Below are 20,828 nucleotides of genomic sequence, written 5' to 3' on the forward strand. Positions count from 1 at the left end.
AGAGCATGGTGTATTTATTTACTTTAGTGTGTGTGTGTATTCAACCTTCAGAACTTTTCCACCTGGTCACCCCAGTCCTCTGGTCCCCTTAGCCCTTTCAGACATTGTCCTGCTACATGTCAAACTGTACCAGGGTGCTTGTTAAAGCAGCTGCCCAGGGCAGGGAGGGAGTTTCAGTGACACGGTCCCCACCCTGTGATTTGGCTGGGAGCTGAATTTCTGGGCCGTAAAGCAGGGCCATCGGGGCCTGTGTCTGTGGAGGCAGGCAGGTCACACCTCGCCATGTGAGAGGAACACTAGCCCCAGGGGACAGGGGTTAAGTACCCTCTCGAGACCGGCTCCAGGGCCTCAGTGAGAGGCGGATTTATCTCTGTAAATATTTACCTTGCAGAGGCACAGCCGAGGGGAACCCAGACCGTCCCGGGGGCTAACAGGCTAGGCAGGCAGGTTGACCCAGAGGCTATGGCAGCCCTGTCCTGCGTTAGGACAGATACTGTAGCTACACCCCTCCTCTATCGCCCCCATATCGACACAAACCATCAGCTGACACCCAGAGAACACACAGGAAAGAACACAGGAAACACCTGAGTGTCTCCGACGGTAACAGCCGGGATGACCTCTCAACCCTGCCCTTGTGACCAGATGCCACCTTTTCTATTTTCCGCCTCGGCTTGAGTTAACCCCCCAGTCAGGGGACTGCTGCACTTATGTTGAAGTCTTTCCAGTTCCAATGGGAAGCGAGTGGCGGCTATTTTTAATTGCCGTGTTTCAGGGCAACTCTCTCTCTCTCTCTCTTTGCTCGCCTTGTGTCGTCATTGGGAGCAGGCACACGTGTCTGGGCTTGTTCTGTTTATGTGAATTCAATCTAATTAGTAATTACATCATAATGTCATTATGGTTATGAATCCAGATTATGGCTCTCTAATAACGACGGCTGAGTGGGTCCGCTGAAAACAAAACAAATAAAAGCGTTCATTTTGACGGCCTGGTAAGAGCCTGCACTGTGTAGATCGCTCGCTTGCATTGATAAATTGGAGAGTGGAGCCACTTGGTCATAGGACGGTACAGTAAGGGCAGTGAGTTAGTTCAACTCAACACTCCACACCTAGCTAACTAAATAAACTGGTGTAATGACTGGGTCCTGGTCTCCAGGGGGGAACAGACAGGGCAGGAGGGGGTCTGTGAGTGACTCGTCCCTGTCCCCCATTACTTTGACACACACACACACACAAACAAAGAGATGGTTCTCTCTGCCACCCCCGATGCCCACCTGGGCCCCAGACTGCATGCCATATAGCCTGGCATGGTTTGCCCACTGTTGGCTTTAATGGAGGTCCTACAGCAGGAAGTAATGCCAGTCTGTGCTGATATGATAGCTCTCCTCACGCTCTCTCTGTTTAGTAGACGGGGGGAAACGAACGCAACAACAAAAAATCAGCAGGTGGACTCAACGTCGTCAGTGGAAAGTCTGAGTCACCCGTTTTGACATCAGAACGCCGGCCGGTGCCAGCAATGACCTTCCCCTCTGAAACACCATACCTGTGGTTGACACCCGCTGAGTCGCTAACACTGTGACTCTGCGGCTGGGTGGGACGACAGGGAGATGAGTAAAACAAACTGCGGAGAGAGGAGGGCAGTTATAAACATGCTTGTCATTGGCATCCGACCCAATGCATCCAAAAGCCGACCAATTCAATTTGGCACGCTTTCAAATTCATTTATCTTCCAAGTGAATGTGAGCCACGTAAAATAATACATTACACAAATGAACACATTATGTTACTGTGAACTGGTGTAACACCCATATAAACGTGTCATACTACCCAATATGATATATGACAGCGGAGGCATATGATTATGATTCAACCCTGACTTATCTTGCTAGTTCTTTCTTCCCATTTAGAATACAACAGCAGTGACCAGAAGACGGCCTGTAGGAGACATGAGCTCTACGTCAGCTTCCGGGAGCTGGGCTGGCAGGTAAGGATCAACCCCCCCCAGTAATTGCAGTGACACACTGGTGGACTACAGTACCCATAATGTCCCATTTGATCAGAGTAAAGAGTTTTCAATACAATACAGACATGAGGCAAACATCACATGTCAAAGAGAAGGTCAATGAAGACACGGGTTGCAAAAATACGGTAACTTTCCCAAAATTCCCTGGTTTTTCCAGAAAACCTGCAAAGAAGGAATCATCAGGAGGGAATAAACAGGAAATCAGGAATCCTCCAATAATGATTTCCTGAAAACCTGGGAATTTTGGGAAAGTTACCAGATTTTTTGCAACCCTAATGAAGACATTTGGTAGGTGAAAGCAAACCAACAAACAGGCTTTTGTACCGCTTTAATAACCATTTAAATAAGTATTTATGGGCATTTGGTAAGAGCTTAAGTGGCCTGTGAACTCTGTCAGGTCACTGGGCGTGTTGGGTAACAGGGGCCGCGAACAGTTAATGGAGGGGAAAACATGCAGCCACCTACGTCCTGCAAAACAATCAACCCCCTGTTAAGACAGCACTGACATCTAGAGGGAAAGTGCCAACACACACACACATACTGTACATAGGCCTATACACACACACACACGCAACCAGCCTGCTCCCTGAGTGATTCCACAGGCACCTGTACATTTCTGCCCTGATCCGTCCTAGGAGACCCAGTTGAGACTGAAGGCTGTGAGGGAGTGAAGTAGTGCGCTACAGTCCAAAGTGCTTTAGACCTTGTGCGAGTATACATGCCCTCTGACATTGCTGCGGCTGAACTGGCACTGTTTCACTGAACTGTATATAGTAACCATTAAAACACACAGTACCTTATTGCCACAGGATTCCATTTCCAGAGCCTTCAGAACACATTTTAGACCATTATGATGTGTTGTGTCCAGATGGTTAGCCATATTAAATGTATCCCTCTTGTGATTGTATCAGGACTGGATCATTGCACCTGAGGGCTACGCAGCCAACTACTGTGACGGAGAGTGCTCCTTCCCCCTCAACGCCCATATGAATGCCACCAACCATGCCATTGTGCAGACACTGGTGAGCACTCCAAGAATTGAGCTAATACGTTGCTAATAAACTGAGCTAAGTGCTAATAAAGAGCTGAATCCTAATTTTAGGAAAGTGACATTGACCCTTCAAGCTGTGCTTCAAGGGGAATAAGTGACCTCTGACCTCTTGTTGTTGTCTCCCAGGTCCACCTCATGAACCCGGAGAACGTACCCAAGCCCTGCTGCGCACCCACCAAGCTGCACGCCATCTCCGTGCTCTACTTCGATGACAACTCCAACGTCATCCTGAAGAAGTACAAGAACATGGTGGTGAGGGCCTGTGGCTGCCACTGACAACCGCCAAACTGCCGCGTCATCATGGTCACCTGCTCATGTCAAAGGTCACAGCGGAGACTGTGTGCACACGACATCCTGGGCCTGCCTGTTTGTGAGTGGGTGTTGTGTGTGTGTACTACCCTCTCCTCTCCCGTACTCAGGGCGAGGGCGGAACTGATAATAGACCAGACCAACGTGCTGCTTCCCCCCCCTCCCCTCCTCTCAAAACTAAGTGGTGTTCAAGTTCTCAGACAGCTAATGGCTCATTACAGCAAAACAACTCGATGGCATCGGGGAATTGACTCAATGTTATCTCAACTGTTACATGACGTCAGATGTAGTCAAATGACACAAAACATGTAGAAATCCTTTTATAGGACCGCAGGGGAAAAGCATTAGCCTAACTACACCATTTTTAATAGAGATGTATATTGTGTGACTAACCAAAGCCTGATTTTAACATGAACAATCTGCTGAAATATTCATGAAATCTATGCCACAATACATTACAGTTAATGTAAAGAGATCCAGATATTTCCTATTCCTCTTTATGTATTGTACTCAGAAGTTCTTCAGCCATATTCACCAGGCTTCCAAAAATATAATATGGGCCGAACGGAAACAACCACATACTATTTTAGTTGTGAACTCCTCAAAATATCTTCATTGGGTCAATATTTGCCAGGCTCATGCTGGGTGTTCACCAAGCTGGTTCAACAGGTAGCAGGTTGCGGCTTAACTGATGGACTGCGCTAAAGAAGATGACATTCACCTCATTCCTTAGACATCCCGCAAACAGCAATTTCCATGTTATTCCACTCACTGAGTTAACATATTATCCCCAAAAACCTGGAGAGAATAAAAGTGGAAAAAGCTATTTGTTGGTCAAATCAGCTGATCAAATGTTTTGGACCAGTTTTCTGAAATTAGCTTGGGTTTGTCATTGATGTTTAGATTTTGTTCATTTCAAAGTAATTGCAACTGTCGACGCATTTACGGATCGGGGCTCTAGTCAATCCGTATTGCGGAAGTTCAGCGTTGGTGTGATTGAAATTTAAAGGCAAGGTTCCTGCATTCACGGTAAACGCTGCATGTCATTTCATTTGAAAATTACCTTTACATTTCTATTGCGCAATCTGTAATCACTTCCTGAATCGACTGCCTTTTAATTGAGCCCAATCCTGCTAGCTGAAAAAAAGATACCTTTGTGCCTAACCAATCAGAAATCACAAAATATACCTCCAGTAAGCTGCTGTTTACATTTCTTGTGGTCATATTTAGACTTGTGTGTAAATACGTGTACATTTTCAGCTTATTTATTGCACCTCTTAAAGTCACATGCCATATTACAGAGAAAGAAACGTGAACAAATGAAAAATACTATTTTTGGAAAGACATTTTATTACAAAATCTCATGTTACAACTTGCCTTTTTTGGGGGGGGCAGTGTACAACCCACTCACAATAACAAAATACTGCTTTCCTTCACTGGAGTCTGCCTAGACCATGTACTATCCATAAAGATTTTTACTGACAATAAGTGGTTAGCCTCTGAATGCATTTGTTTCCCTTAATTGAGCATTGAATGTAAAAACTGCCTCACACAGCAACTCCATGCACACACACATTCTCAGACCACTTCATTTACCTCAACCACCCCAGAATAGCACACACTTCAATAAAACTCAGAATCACTAACATTATGGGTTGATATAATATTCTATATATGGAAAGAAAAGAAAATCAACTTTGTAATCGTAATTTATAGACTAAACAAGTCATGAGTGATCATTATATGAGTGGATAATATATTTAGGGTATTCCGTTTTTTGATCTCCAAGCATCTGAGGTAACCAAACAACAACCCCAAAGTAAAGTGACCTTATCACTGTTGTTGCATTCTTGTGCTTCACTGGATGTTTGATATGGGGCTTAGTCAATGGAACAGAATATTAATCCGCTTTGGGAAATCTATTGCATTTACAGCAGACACAAGATAAGGATGTGTTTGTTCTATACAACATTCCTATCTGCAAAGTTCTGAATGTTCCATTTTAATGAACTACCCGTAAAGAAGCATTTGACCCCAAAACCATTTTTCATTCATCCATGTTGGACACAATCCCTCACAAACCATTTCTGAGGGATGTTTCAAACATGGACTAATGACAAATATGAAAACATGGTTTCCTTTAATGACAAACTAGCACATTCCATGCATAAAGCATGACTTGAGTGCGCCAAACAGACGATCACAATCATTGTTCATAAAACAGTGAGAACGGAAAAACAGTCCCGAGGTGCCTGACATTGGACCGTGGGACTGAACTGAAGCCTCTTACAACACTAAAATGGAAAACAAAAAATACATTCAGAGTTTTTGTAGTACATATGCAATGTCACGGAAGACCACTCACTGACACAGACAAAGGGCAGTTTGACATGAAACATTAAAGTAGTTTCATGCAGCATTTCCAATCATAGCCAAAAAGCAGTTGGGGGAATTCGTCAGAAAAATAAGGGGAGACAAATATACCCGATAAGAGATAGCAGTATGGCGTAGGCCGAGAACTCCAACTGGGTGTCCCTGAGAGTTAAGTTAGTTAGGCCGTCACTGGCATGGATAAAAAGTACCGTCAATGTCATGAGAGGTCACGCGGCTTTGACCCCTGTGCTACAGTAACATATCAATGGCTCATGATTGTTCGTCAACACGATTTTCTTAAATCACCAAATTAACATTAACAAATTTACATCTATAAAATTTCAGACAAACTTAGTCAGCTTAATCCAACGGTTTTTGATACAACCAGCAGGCACTATTTAAGACGACTCTGCTTGAGTTGTCAAGTGTAGAGATGACTATAAAAAGGTATGCATTTTAAGGTTTGGCCGATTTAAGTACCGTTGGCAAAAAATGGTTTGCAGAGCCAGCCAATGCTCTCCAGAGGAGCAGCCCAAACAAAACACATTCACATTTCACACAAACTATTGGATTATTATAGAATCAGACTGGCCTCGCTCACAAGGCATGAGACATTACAGAGGGGGTTAAAAAGCAGTGTGTTGACGCTACTCCTTTCTGAAAGAAAAACGATTGGAGATGGAGAGAGATAAGAGCTGGCCGTTGTGGGAGAGGACCATTCTGTGTTGGGGGGAGAAGAGAAGTAACGGGGGATGTTGATTGGACAATGCTACAGCTCGTCTCGGGCCTGCTTCATCACAAAACTGTGCAGGCTCTCCAAGTCCCGCCCTCCGTGATGCTCCTCACCTTGAGCACCAGCTCTGAACAGCAGCAGGGTGGGGTACCCACGTACCTGTGGAAGAGAAAGGGGAAATAGGCATCGTCCATGGATAACAAGTCAGCAAGGTAATAACCCCTAGCTAGCCCCGACCTCTTCAGTGTTTGCTGATCTGAAGGGAATGGATAGGTATGAGCAATATGGTCTTGACTTCACCTAACCCTGCAATGCCTTCACCATATCACTTCCACCTTTCCTTCAGATCGGCCAACACTGAAGGAAATAATGGTTGCACGGTTTTTCTCTTACTATAAACTATGCATGAATCGTCTAGATTGTTTAGCAGTGCGAGTCATAACACTAATTTAATAAATTCTAACAGTGAGCTTCTAAGAGCCAGAGAGGCTGCAGCTGAAGAGACTACTGGTCCATGGCCTTGAGACGGTGAGTCAGGGAAAATTCCAGAGAGCATCCCACTAATAAAGGTTGTGATGGTTATAACATGGTCTGTCTTAAAAAGGGCCATGAGGGAGTCTTGAGATCCACTATTCCTGGTAGCGTAGCACCACTGATCATCCAATCCCACGATGAGGTGGCTGTATAGTTTTATGGCTTTTTGAACCACAGTACACAACCTCAGCTAACTCACCGTTTATACTTCCTGTGGCCCTGGGTCTCACCTGCTTGTGTGGGTTTATGAACCAAATGTGAAGTTACACAATCAAGGTCTTGCTAATTATACCGCAGACTACAGTAGTGCTCTTTCTGAGCCATATCTTAGCTACTGACAGTCAATTTACAATTTATACTGAGTGTACAAAACATTTCCATGAAATAGACTGACCAGGTGAAAGCTATGATCCCTTATTGATGTCACCTGTTAAATCCATTTTAAATCAGTGTAGATGAAGGGGAGGAGACAGGTTAAAGAAGGATTTTTAAGCCTTGAGACAATTGAGACATGGATTGTGTATTTGTGCCATTCAGAGGGTGAATGGGCAAGACAAAATATTTAAGTGCCTTTGAACGGGGTACGGTAGTAAAATATTTAAGTAGGTGCCAGGAGCACCAGTTTGAGTGTTAATAACTGCTCAACAGTTTCACCTGTGTATCAAGAATGGTCCACCACCCAAATGACATCCAGCCAACTTCACACAACTATGTGAAGCATTGGAGTCAACATGGGTCAGCATCCCTGTGGAACGCTTTCGACACCTTGTAGAGTCCATGCCCCGACGAATTGAGGCTGTTCTGAGGGCAAGAGAGGGTGCAACTCAATTTCTGTACACTCAGTGTAGAACACCTACTGAAAACCTGTTGCAGATCGTCCTCTCCACTGTGCAGTCCACTTTGCCAATCTTCACGTCAGTCAGGCCAGGGAACTCCTTCTTGGACAGGTCCTCCCATGTAGGGGCCAGATTCTTACAGTGGCCACACCTGGAGGGGGGGTGGGCGGGGAGGGACAAGTCAGTTATAATTACGCAGGTTATCCAGTCAGTGGACGACAGAGGTGTTCTTTCTCTGCGACTGCATCTCAATAGTCGAGTGGTACTTGAATCTAGTGTACTTTTAGTCATGTGCACTGCTGTGACAAAACAGGCATCCATTATATTCCTTTCACCTAGCCTAGATCAGGGCAGATTAGGGCGCTGAGGCCACTTTAGTAGAGTATTGAGATGGAACTTCTGTCTGCAAGTGTGCCGCTCCATTACCTGAGGGGAAATGCACTAGCCTCCTCAACTTCTTAAAAGTACCACTGACTCAAATGACACTGACTCACAAATGTCCAAGGTCATACGTGTGAGATAAATAGAAAGAGCGTTAGTACTGTATATAAGAGCACTTACCATGGAGTGTAGAACTTGATGAACGTCAGCCCCTTGGCCACTGTCTCGTCAAAGTTGCTCTCTGTGAGTGTAACAACGCCAGACTGCAGGAAAAAACAGAGATGATTTCGGATGGGATCATTCCTGGTCATGTATAGGTTAATACAGTGCCTTCAGAAAGAATTCACACCCCTCAACCTTTTCCACATTTTGTTGTGTTACAGCCTGAATTTAAAATGGATTCAATTTAGATTTTGTTTCACTGGCCTACACACAATAACCCATAATGTCAAAGTGGAATGACGTTTTCATATATATATATATTTTTTTTTTAAACAAATGAATAAAAAATGAAAAGCTGAAATGTCTTAGGTCAATAAGTATTCAACCCCTTTGTTACAGTATAGCTAATTTAAATAATTTCAGGACTAAAGATTTGCTTAACAAGTCACATTATAAGTTGCATGGACTCACTGTGTGCAATAATAGTGTTTAACATGATGTTTTAATGACTACCTCGTCTCTGTACCCCATACAATTATCTGTAAGGTCCCTCAGTCAAGCAGTGAATTTCAAACACAGATTCAACCACAAAGACCAGGGAGGTTTTCCAATGCAAAGATGGGCACCTATCGGTATATTGGTCAAAATAAAACAAGCTGACATTGAATATCCCTTTGAGCATGGTGAATTATTAATTACACTTTGGATGATGTATCAATACACCCAGTCAATAGAAAAGACACACACGTCCTTCCTAACTCAGTTGCCGGAGAGGAAGGAAACCGCTCAGGGATTTCACCATGAGGCCAATGGTGACTTTACCAGTTACAGAGTTTAAACAGTTACAGAGTTTAATGGCTGTGATAGGAGAAAACTAAATTGTAGTTACTCCACAATACTAACCTAAATGACACAGTGAAAAGAAGGAAGCCTGTACAGAACAAAAATATTACAAAACATGCATCCTGTTTGCAATAAGGCACTACAGTAAAACTGCTACAAATGTGGCAAAGAAATTAATACAGTGTGTTATGTTTGGGGGCAAATCCAACACATCACTGAGTACCCCTCTTCATATTTTCAAGCATGGTGGTGGCTGCATCATGTTATGGGTATGCTTGTCATCAGAAAGGACTAGGGAGTTTTTTAGGGTAAGAAGAAATGGAATAGGGCTAAGCACAGGCAAAATCCTAGAGGAAAACCTGATTTAGTCTGCTTTCCAACAGACACTGGGAGACAAATTCACCTTTCAGCAGGACAAGAACCTAAAACACAAGGCCAAATATACACTGGACTTGCTTACCAAGACGACATTGAATGTTTCTGAGTGGCCTAGTTCCAGTTTAGACTTAAATCGGATTAAAAATCTATGGAAAGACTTGAAAATGGCTGTCTAGCTATAATCAACTTGACAGAACCTGAAGAATTGTAAAAATAATGTGCAAATATTGTACAATCCAGGTGTGCAAAGCTCTTAGAGACTTACCCAGAAAGACACTCAGCTGTAATCGCTGCCAAAGATAATTCTAACATGTATTAACTCAGGGGTGTGAGTACTTATGTAAATGAGATGTATTTGTTATTTTCACTAAATTTGCAAAAATATCTAAAAACATGTTTTCACTTTGGTATTATGGGGTATTGTGTGTAGATGGGTTAGAGAAATACATATATTTAATCCATTTTGAATTCAGGCTGTAACACAACTAAATGTGGAATAAGTCAAGGGGTATGAACACTTTCTGAAGGCACTGCATGTCCACAAGACCAGTAGCCTAAGTTCCTACACCGAACATCCGAGACGGATTAGAATTAGCTTTGGATCGCTCCTTAAAAGACTTGTCCCATGTCTTTGTTCAAGGTTAAGCCTCAAGTGATGTCACTGTTCACACTGAACACTCTATCCGAGATGCCTTGGCATGGGCGGGAGGAAATAGCTAGCCTGCCCATAATTGCTAGGTCTAGTTGACCGTTGTGCAGCAGAGGCCTATGCCTGCTGTACACTGCAGTAGACTGTATTCCACAGCGTAGCCCTGAGCAGGCTAGATGGTAATCTCACTGCTAAACCATCTGCCCAAGAGCTTATTCACTCATTAAGTATCTGGAGAGGTACAGTACCAGTCAAAAGTTGACACACCTACTCATTCAAGGGTTTTTCTTAATTTTTTCCTATTTTCTACATTGTAGAATAATAGTGAAGACATCAAAACTATGAAATAACACATATGGAATCATGTAGTAACCAAAAAAGTGTTAAACAAATCAAAATATATTTTATTTTAGATTTTTCAAAGTAGCCACCCTTTGCCTTGATGACAGGCTTTGCACACTCTTGGCATTCTCTCAACCAGCTTCACCTGGAATGCTTTTCCAACAGTCTTGAAGGAGTTCCCACATATGCTGAGCACTTGTTGGCTGCTTTTCCTTCACTCTGTGGTCCAACTCATCCCGAACCATCTCAATTGGGTTGAGGTCGGGTGATTGTGGAGGCCAGGTCATCTGATACAGCACTCCATCACTCTCCTTATTGGTCAAATAGCCCTTACACAGCCTGGAGATGTGTTGGGTCATTGTCCTGTTGAAAAACAAATTATAGTCCCACTAAGCGCAAACTAGATGGGATGGCGTATCGCTGCAGAATGCTGTGGTAGCCATGCTGGTTAAGTGTGCCTTGAATTCTAAATAAATCAGACAGTGTCACCAGCAAAGCACCCCCACACCAAAACACCTCCTCCTCCATGCTTCACGGTGGGAACCACACATGCAGAGATCATCCGTTAACCTACTCTGCATCTCACAAAGACACGGCGGTTGGAACCAAATATCTCAAATTTGGACTCTTCAGACCAAAGGACAGATTTCCACCGGTCTAATATCCATTGCTCGTGTTTCTTGACCCAAGCAAGTCTCTATACTCAGAATATATATCCCAAAAGAAATACATTCTCACTCCAATCAATTTTAACAGAAGGTTAGCAAAAATAGATAAGATCTTGCTACCATGGAAAGGTAAATACCTGTCTATTTGCGGACAAATCACCCTGATTAACTCTTTAGTATTATCCCAGTTTACTATTTGTTGTATATGAGAAAACAATATTCCATTTTATTTGGAACGGCAAGCCAGACAAAATTAAACGGGCCTATTTATATAATTCGGAGGACAGAAATTATTAAATATGAAAGCATTAGACCTATCATTAAAAGCTTCGGTCATACAAAAGTTATACTTAAATCTGAACTGGTTCTCTAGCAAATTAGTAAGATTGTCTCACCCCATGTTCAAGAATGGCCTTTTCCCCTTTATTCAGATTACAACTTCTCACTTTCAGTTATTTGAAAAGGAAATCATCTCCCAAACATCACTATTTCTAAAACAAGCCATAGAAAGTTGGTTGCAATTTCAATTTAATCCTCCAGAAATGACAGAACAAATAATGCAAAAATATTGTGGTTAAACTCAAATATACTAATTGATAAAAAAAACATTTTTTGGAGAAAAAAAAAAAAAGTATGATCTTCGTAAATTATATCATAGGTAGAACTGGTGGAGTTATGTCGCATATGCAGCTAACAAAAATGTCTGCTCTACCCAAAATTACAACCAAATAATTGTAGCATTACCGCAAAAATGGAAGAGGAAAGTGGAAGGAGGGAAAAGTAAGGAACTTGTCTGTCGGCTCTGCATTAAAGACCATAATTGGTTAAAGAAAATTGTGATAAATAAAAAAGTATACCAAAGGATTGACAGCTGTCCCATATAGATGGCAAAATAGTTGGGAAGAGATTTTTGACGTACCGATTCCATGGCAAATGGTTTATGAACTGACACGCAAAACGACGCCGGATTCAAAACGTAAGAATTTTTCAATTTAAATTATTATAAAAAATTATTGCAACCAATATAATTTTATTTATATGGGGGATACAATCTTCCCAGCTCTGCAGATTTTGCTGCGAAGAGACAGAATCATTAGATAATTTGTTTTGGTACTGTCCATTTGTAAGTCACTCTGGATAAGAGCGTCTGCTAAATGATGTAAATGTAAATGTAGCTTGTTTTTGGTCACAGGTCCACGAATGGCTGAAGGATTGCAATATTTACCTGGAGCTAACCCTGCAGATAGCACTACTGGGTGATCTGAAAAGTCTGTCAATCGATCAATAATATAATACTTTTAGCAAAAATGTTTATTTTCAATTTACAATCTGTAGAAACAATGAGAATAGAAGGGTTCAGAACTTTTGTGCAACATCACAGTACAGTTGAGAAATATATGGCAAGTAGAAATCCAATATGGATGGTGTTAAGAGATAGATGGGAGGGGTTGAATGGAGCTGAAGGTTGGGACTAATAACAACAAAATAACTCATGTAAAACATACTGTGTCCATAGTAAGTATGTAGGTTGAGAACTTTTGTGAAAAAGAGCTCAGTTTGGGGATATGGCATGTAGAGGCAAACCGGATGGACGTCATGAAAATGATCAGAGAGGTTGAGGGTAGAGGAAGTTCAGGAGTAAAAACAAACAAAATATAATTATTATTGACTGTGTCCATAAAATGTATATAGTATGTATAAGCTTGAAGTAGACACCTAAGCTTTGTTGTTCACTCCAATTAGGGGAGGGGTGGTGGGGTTGGAAAGTAATAAAGGAAAATACATTTTAAAAAAAGGATATATATATATATATAATTTTTTGCGGAAGAAAATATGGGGGATTGGAAGTGATGCAGACAATTACAGTGATGGAAGTTACAATCTATCTGCAATGTTAAAGCTGACCTACCCCCTAAAAAATAAAAATAAATATCTTATTGGTGTCCTTTAGTAGTGGTTTCTTTGCAGCAATTCGACCATGAAAGCCTGATTCACACAGTCTCCTCTGAACAGTTGATGTTGAGATGTGTCGGTTACTTGAACTCTGAAGCATTTATTTGGGCTGCAATTTCTGAGGCTGGTAACTCTAATGAACGTATCCTCTGCAGCAGAGGTAACTCTGGGTCTTCCTTTCCTGTGGCGGTCCTCACGAGAGCCAGTTTCATCATAGCGCTTGAAGGTTTTTGCGACTGCACTTGAATAAACTTTCCGGCTTGACTGACCTTCATGTCTTAAAGTAATGATGGACTGTCGTTTCTCTTTGAGCTGTTCTTGACATAATATGGACTTGGTCTTTTACCAAATAGGGCTATCTTCTGTATACCCCCCCCCCTACCTTGTCACAACACAACTGATTGGCTCAAACGCATTAAGAAGGAAAGAAATTCCACATATTAACTTTTAACAAGGTACACCTGTTAATTGAAATGCATTCGAGGTGACTACCTCATGAAGCTGGTTGAGAGAATGCCAAGAGTGTGCAAAGCTGTCATCAAGGCAAAGGGTGGCTACTTTGAAGAATCTCAAATATAAAATATATTTTGATTTGTTTAACACTTTTTTGGTGACTACATGATTCCATGTGTGTTATTTCATAGTTTTGATGTCTTCACTATTATTCTACAATATAGAAAATAGTAAAAATAAAGAAAAACCCTGGAATGAGTAGGTGTGTCCAAACTTTTGACTGGTACTGTATGTTGTAAAAACTTGTTGCCCACACATGCAACAGGGTGCCCCGCCCCCAAAATGAGATATCGCCGTTAGCATCTTACCACAACAGAGCTCAACTTCTTTTTTTCGTTAGAAAACATTGACCAAAGCTCAGAGTTTTAAAATAGCATGTGGTGTATTTAAAGTCTGGAAGACCCATGCTCTTGGCCCCACGGTGCCTGAAAGAAAGTCACACACACACACCTCCTCTTTGGCGGGTTCGGCGCTGGGTACTGGGATCTCGTTAGCATGCGGGTGCTCGTCATCCTCCTTAGTAGCAGCCTGGACCTGGTTGTCCACAAAGTCCTTCAGAGAGTCCAGGTCCCGCTTGCCTCTGTACTGGTCCGCCTGGACAGACAAACAGCAGCAATGGAAAGGGTTAACAAACTGACTGTTTTAATGGCGAAGCCATAGCTCCTTAAATGCTTAAATGCGTTACTGAACACAATGACACAAGGTCTTCTTCAGTGTGCTATCCAACCACACTATGTACCTTCTCTCCGTCCTTGAAGAAGAGTAGGGTGGGGTAGCCACGCACAGCATTCTCAGAGCACACCTCGTAGTGCTGGGTACAGTCCACCTGGCCAATCACACAACACCAGTTTAAATCAGAATTCATTCAGCATATCCAGCTCATACCTAGTTTGTCATACTTCACATTTAACTCCTGTAGTTGGTAAAGATAGCTAGTTGTGCTTTGAACTTGGAAATATCAACATGCAATTCAATACAAACATCAGGCCACAGCCATAAATAACATTTGTTCAGTGGGTTGTATTATCTCATTGTACAAACAAAATGACTCGTCAGAAGATCCGTGTCCTGGTCTTGTTACATAGATAACAGTGACTCCGGTCCCCTGCTGTTGCTCAGGCAGAGTTGGAACTTGTCACCAACCTTGCCGATCTTGATGTTGTCCGAGTGCTCGAAACTGGTGGCCAGCTGCTCCCAGGTGGGGACCATGGCCTTGCAGTGACCGCACCAGGGGGCAAAGAACTTGACAAAGTGGGACCCTGTAGAGAGGAGACAGAAAGGAGAAAAGGAGATTGTACTTCATTCTGGAAAACATCATATATACATAAATGTACAGTAATAATAGCTGCAATCTGAAAGAACCGTAATTATAAAGCATTTTACAGAGGTATGTATTACCTTAAGTTAGAGGGTAAGAGCGTCTTAGCTTAAGGATGGGTTATGAGTTGATGGAATAACATGAGAAATTACATCAACTATAAAATTGCTGGCCTGGAGACTAAAATAAACTGAGCTCACAGAGGTTAAATGCTACCGATTACGCAATTTCGTCACAGTTCATCTTGCCAAGATTTAAAAGGTGAGACCCATAAACATTCCTCTTACAAATGACCTTGTCATATCCTGTATTTTTTATCCAAAACAGAAATCATTTATTTTTCTTCTCAACCAAAACACTAAAACCAGGCTTAAAGGGATACTTTGGGGATTGTGACAATGAGGCCCCAGAGTCAGATGAACTCGTGGATACCATTTTTATGTCTCTGCGTTCGGTTTGAAGGAAGTTGTTCATTAGCGCTGGAGTAATTTCTAACTAGCGTTAGTGCAATGACTGGAAGTCTATGGGTATCTGCTAGCATGCAAGCAGATACCCATAGACTTCCAGTCATTGTGCTAACGCTAGTAACATTGGCTCGGGAAACTACCTCTACCTTTCTTCATACTGATACATAAAAATGGTATCCTTGAGTTCATCTGACTCTGGGGAAGTATACTGAACAAAAATAAACGCAACATGTAAAGTGTTGGTCCCATGTTTCATTAGCTGAAATAAGAAATGTTCCATATGCACAAAAAGCTTATTTCTCTCAAATGTTGTGCACAAATTAGTTTACAACCCTGTTAGTGAGCATTTCTCCTTTGCCAAGATAATCCATCCACCTGACAGGTGTGGCATATCAAGAAGCTGATTAAACAGCATGATCATTACACAGGTGCACCTTGTGCTGGGGACGATAAAATGAGATAAAAGGCGTTGTGCCACAGATGTTTCAAGTTTTGAGGGAGCATGCAATTGGCATGCTGACTGCATTAATGTCCACCAGAGCTGTTGCCTGAGAATGTAAGGTTCATTTCTCTACCATAAGTCGCCGCCAACGTCGTTTTAGAGAATTTGGCAGTACGTACAACCAGCCTCACAACAGAGGACCACGTGTAACCACGCCAGCCCAGGACCTCCACATCCGGCTTCTTCACCTGCAGGATTGTCTGAAACCAGCCACCTGGACAGCTGATGAAACTGAGGAGTATTTCTGTCTGTAATAAAGCCCTTTTGTGGGGAAAAACTCATTCTGATTGGCTGGGCCTGGTTCTCAAGTGGGTGGGCCTATGTCCTCCCAGGACCACCCATGGCTGCGCCCCTGCCCAGTCATGTGAAATCCATAAATTGGTGTCTAATTTATTTATTGTAATTGACTGATTTCTTTATATGAACTGTAACTCAATAAAATCTTTGAAATTGTTGCGTTTATATTTTGGTTCAGTATAGATAAAGGGCCTCATTGCCAAAATCCCAAAAGTATCCCTTTAAGAGCTGCAATTTCATCAGGGCAATTATAGTGACCATTTATTTTTGTTCTGCTTGTCCAGCGATCGGAAACATGCGGTTTGCATTAGATAAATGTAGAGTGGATTGCATCATGGTTTCAAGGGAATAACGGCGCCTAAATTATGTTCAACGTTGTAGAAACGTTACGTATGCAACTTGCATAAAACATTGGGTTGTATTCTGGTATAAAGAGACAAGCCTGGTCCCAGGTCTGTGTGTGCCCTCTTGCCAACTCCTATCGTGCATGACAACTGCAAGTTGACAAGAGAGCAGAGACAGTTCTGGGACCAGGCTATAAAGAGACCGTTGCCACGTGTGGTACTGATTGATCCCAGTCCTCCCCACGTTACCTTTAGAGACGTGGGCCTTGAAGTTGCTGGCGGTGAGGTCATACAGGCCCTGTTTGGGCTCTGGGGCTTTGGGAGGCTCCAGCTCAGTCTCTGGCTCCTACAGAACCACAGAACATCATGACACAGGTCAAATAAAGACTACCATCACATAACATTAGTCTCAAAAGGTTTCCAATTCAATATATATAATAATAATATTTAAAAAATATGCCATTTAGCAGACGTTTTTATCCAAAGCGTCCTAGTCATGCATGCATACATTTTACATATGGGTGGCCCTGTTCATTTGCTTTCACCTATCCAAGGCCTTTACATCAGCGCAGATGAAGGAAATGAGAAGCCATTTCAGATGAGATGATGGGATGCATGAACCCCCCTCCCCTCCCCTTTCTCCTTACCACAGGCTCCTCCTGCAAAGTGTTGAGCATCCAGGTCTCCATAGACTGCAGGTCCCTGGGGCCTTGGTACTTCATCGCCTCCTGCTCGGGCTTGAACAGCTTTAGCCTACAGACAACACAGGGATCAATGAGATCATACGACTCAATGACTAGGGCTTGGCCATACTCCTCTGCAGTACCGACACACTCAAAATACACCAAATTGGTCAACTCCTTTGCAACACATTTACATCATGTTCATGGCTAATAAAATGTTAATACTTTCTTTGTGACAGTCGTTTTTTTTCGACCAAGTAGTTTATAAGCATGCTAGGGTCCAGGTTCCTCCTTTAAAGAGCATACACTGCAAAACCAGTGGTTAAAAATTCAACAAAATGCATGTCAATGTTCACTGCTATCTGTCAATAAGTAATCAATCTACATTGAAGCTCACTGCTCTTCATGGTTTATCCCTGTAGCAAAATGTGCCTCGAAACGGTGAGGTACTCTCAACTTATCCAATAAGAAAACCAAGAAGAAACTGTTCTATTGCACAATGCAGAGTTTTTCAAATTGGGGTCCGAGGTACTGCAGGGGGTCCATTGTAGATACCATTTGTATGTCTCCGCGTCCAGTATGGGGGAAGTTAGAGGTAGTTTCACAAGCCAATGCTAACTAGTGTTAGCATAATGACTGGAAGTCTACAGGAACAGTTAGCATGCAAACTGTTCATCCAACTCTGGAGAAGTAGATAAATGGCTTCATTGCCAAAATCAAGCTAATTACAGGGTATTTTCTGTATAGAAAATGATTAGGCAGGCCAGCTAAGTGGTAATTTTCACGATGGAAAAACAGTTTGTGTCAACTTAAACGACCAATACCAGATAGAAAGCATGCAGAAAAGATATTGAACTATATTAATATTTGTTTAAATAATATCATCTTTGAAAACTAACAATAAAATAAAAACTAGACAGTCAGGGAGTATTGAGAAAAAAAAGAAAAAAAATGGAATTGAGGGCACGTGAACATTGATTTTGTTATAATGTTTGAGCAGAGGAACACAGCAATAGCATTGGCAAAATGCATAGAATTGCAGGAAATTAGCTTTAAAACTGCAAAATTGTTGTTCAGCTCTAATGAATACGCCACTGTACTTACGTAGGGTAGCCACTGATGCCGTGGACGTTGGAGCAGAACTTGACGTCCTGAGTGCAGTCAACCTTTACAACGTAGGCCGGCGGCGACTCCATGCTGTTGTATTTGTCCGCCATCTCGTTCCATGTCCCTTGTAGCCTCTGGCAGTGACCACACCTGAAAAGACAATGCAGCAGAGAATTGTTGTTTTTTTGCCAGCGCTACAGACGGCTATATATCGGACTAGTAAAGGCTGAGTGCACTACTTTTATTAATATTTTTTTGATTATTATTATTGGTTTTATTTAGATTTTTTAGGGTTGCTGCAGCCCCCTCAGCACCCCTACTTTCCGCGGCTATGCTTGTAACTGTATATGGGGAGGTGTGACACTTCACATGAGTATCAAGAAAACATAGGGAGGCGACCAGAAATCCTTTTGAGGAAATATCTCTGAGGAGAAAAGACTGATATTTTACTTCCATGATGAAGCGCTACATGTTTTTCTATAAGCCTAAATGTCAGCAAAGACACCAACATATGTTAAATCCCATTTAGGCCTAACTACATCAAGTAGATTATTCACTGGGCAAAAAAAACATTGGACATTTTTAGGCACAGCTTTTGTGCGTGCATGTCTACGAGGTTACGTTAATCAGTGCCACGTAAACGGTCACAGCAGGAGCGAATCCTGAAATGATCTATTCCTCCACTGTACTGTATTGTAATGTTAGCAAGCAAGCTGCTGTACAGTAGAAACATTTAAGCAGCAAAATTAACACCTTGAAAAAACACTGCGGTGTGCATGTAGCGACTTTGTCAACTAACATGTTAAAGTACGGGACAGTTCAAGTTGAAACGTGACTTCAAAAAGTTCGCTAGTTTAAATAACGGTATCCCAAAATGTAGCAGCCATAACATGCTACCTAACGCTCGAGTATTGGAGTAATAGACAACGCGTTAGCCAGATTAAATGGACTTTGCATCAAATGCAAGGATGAATTAACATTTTATATACAACAGCCATATCATATCACGTGTAACTAAAAAGACAAGTTGGCTGACTAGACAGCTTATTAGTTAGATCAGTAGTCAGCTAACGTTAGCCGTCAAAAAGCTACGCTAGTTAGCTGCAGTTAACTAGGTAACGTTTGCTAGTAGCAGTAATCAAAGTTAGCAGTAATTAAAGTTAGCAGCTTGCCCATCATGTCATGACAACTTGAAAATGAAACAGCTAGCTAATTTTGGTAAGGAAATATGGTAACGTTGTCAATAACTTTACAAATTGCTAGCTACTAACTAGCTAATCCATTCATTCAGGTTAAAACGTGAATAAACGTTTGCTTACCAAGGGGCGAAGAACATGACAAAGTGGGGAGCGGTGGGGACAGCATCGTTGAACATATCCACCGTATACGTATGCTTGGCATGTTCATCTTCTTCTGAATCAGCATCGCAAAATATATTACCAAAAAGTAACGCACAATAAATAAAACACAACATAAAAGGTGTGCAATTCAGTGCTGAGGAGGCCATGATCCCGTCTGCCACCGGCGTCTGTGAATACTAGGACAGCCCCTAGCCCTAGTGCTGATTTTTCAGGAATGTAGAATCTGGATAGGGCCAATGCATAGGGAGACGCTCTGAACAATGGTTGCTGCCGTTTTACAGGTGGAGATGCAATGCAGATTAGATAGAGATCTGTGGCATCACGAAAATGGTGCACTTCAAACACTCCTGTACAAGCTCTAACAAGTTTCAATCCAGATGGTTTCACAAGTAGGGCGGCTAGTGTAAAATATCAAAGTTTGCAAAACTTTTCAGTGTTGGTTACATTACATTCATTTGCGTCATTCATTCATTCAGGTCTTTCTGTCAGCCAGCCTAGTTACTAGGAGGCAATGCATGATGTGTATTTAGTATCCATATATTGTAATGTTCTAGATAGGCCTAGGTATACACATTATTTTAAATGGTTTATTTGAGTAAGCACAGATATTGTCATATTGAATAATCAAGAGTCTGTGCATTGCATCATCATGCTTTACCGTGAGCTACAGTGCCTTCAGAAAGTATTGATTTATTCCACATTTTGTTGTTACAACCTGAATTCAAAATATATTAAATATTGTTTTTTTCTCTCACCCATCTACACACAATACCCCATAATGACAAAGTTAAAATATGTTTTTAGAAATTTTTGCAAATGTATTGAAAATGAAATACAGAAATATCTCATTTACATAAGTAGTCACACCCCTGAGTCAATACATGTTAGATACTCATTTAGCAGCGATTATAGCTGAGTCTTTCTGGGTACGTTTTTAAGAGCTTTGCATACCTGCATTGTACAATATTTTCACATTATTATAAAAACAATTATTCAAGCTCTGTC

At 41.9% G+C, this 20,828-nt stretch overlaps 2 protein-coding genes across 2 annotated transcripts in view; one reads left to right on the forward strand and one right to left on the reverse strand.

The window, feature by feature from the left end:
- The window catches only part of LOC121569162 (bone morphogenetic protein 7-like), a 40,172-nt gene extending 36,318 nt beyond the window's left edge, over positions 1-3,854 (forward strand). Inside the window, exons 5-7 of the mRNA XM_041879845.1 lie at positions 1,904-1,980; positions 2,931-3,041; positions 3,197-3,854. Of these exons, the coding sequence (XP_041735779.1) occupies positions 1,904-1,980; positions 2,931-3,041; positions 3,197-3,346 (338 nt within the window). The 3' untranslated portion in view covers positions 3,347-3,854. The remainder of the gene's footprint in view (positions 1-1,903; positions 1,981-2,930; positions 3,042-3,196) is intronic.
- Positions 3,855-4,709: 855 nt separating this feature from the next.
- Positions 4,710-20,092, reverse strand: LOC121569163 (thioredoxin domain-containing protein 5). Its single transcript, XM_041879846.2, has 10 exons — positions 19,782-20,092; positions 18,460-18,612; positions 17,320-17,425; positions 16,922-17,018; positions 14,888-15,003; positions 14,484-14,570; positions 14,195-14,338; positions 8,417-8,499; positions 7,877-8,006; positions 4,710-6,644 (listed from the first exon to the last, which is right to left on the reverse strand). Exons 1-10 carry the CDS (start codon positions 19,967-19,969, stop codon positions 6,522-6,524), a joined length of 1,227 nt encoding a protein of 408 aa, XP_041735780.1. The 5' UTR covers positions 19,970-20,092; the 3' UTR covers positions 4,710-6,521.
- Between the last annotated feature and the right edge of the window lie 736 nt (positions 20,093-20,828).

The sequence above is a fragment of the Coregonus clupeaformis genome, chromosome 7, assembly GCF_020615455.1.
Source record: "Coregonus clupeaformis isolate EN_2021a chromosome 7, ASM2061545v1, whole genome shotgun sequence".
NCBI lineage: Eukaryota > Metazoa > Chordata > Actinopteri > Salmoniformes > Salmonidae > Coregonus > Coregonus clupeaformis.

Excerpts from the sequence above, each read along its gene's own strand:
- LOC121569163 (XM_041879846.2), bottom strand. The coding sequence starts at position 19,969 with ATGGCCTCCTCAGCACTGAATTGCACACCTTTTATGTTGTGTTTTATT. Across the intron at positions 8,500-14,194 it reads CCGAACCCGCCAAAGAGGAG|TCTGGCGTTGTTACACTCAC; the intron begins GTGTGTGTGTGT and ends TTTTTCCTGCAG. Across the intron at positions 8,007-8,416 it reads ATCAAGTTCTACACTCCATG|GTGTGGCCACTGTAAGAATC; the intron begins GTAAGTGCTCTT and ends CCCCCCCTCCAG.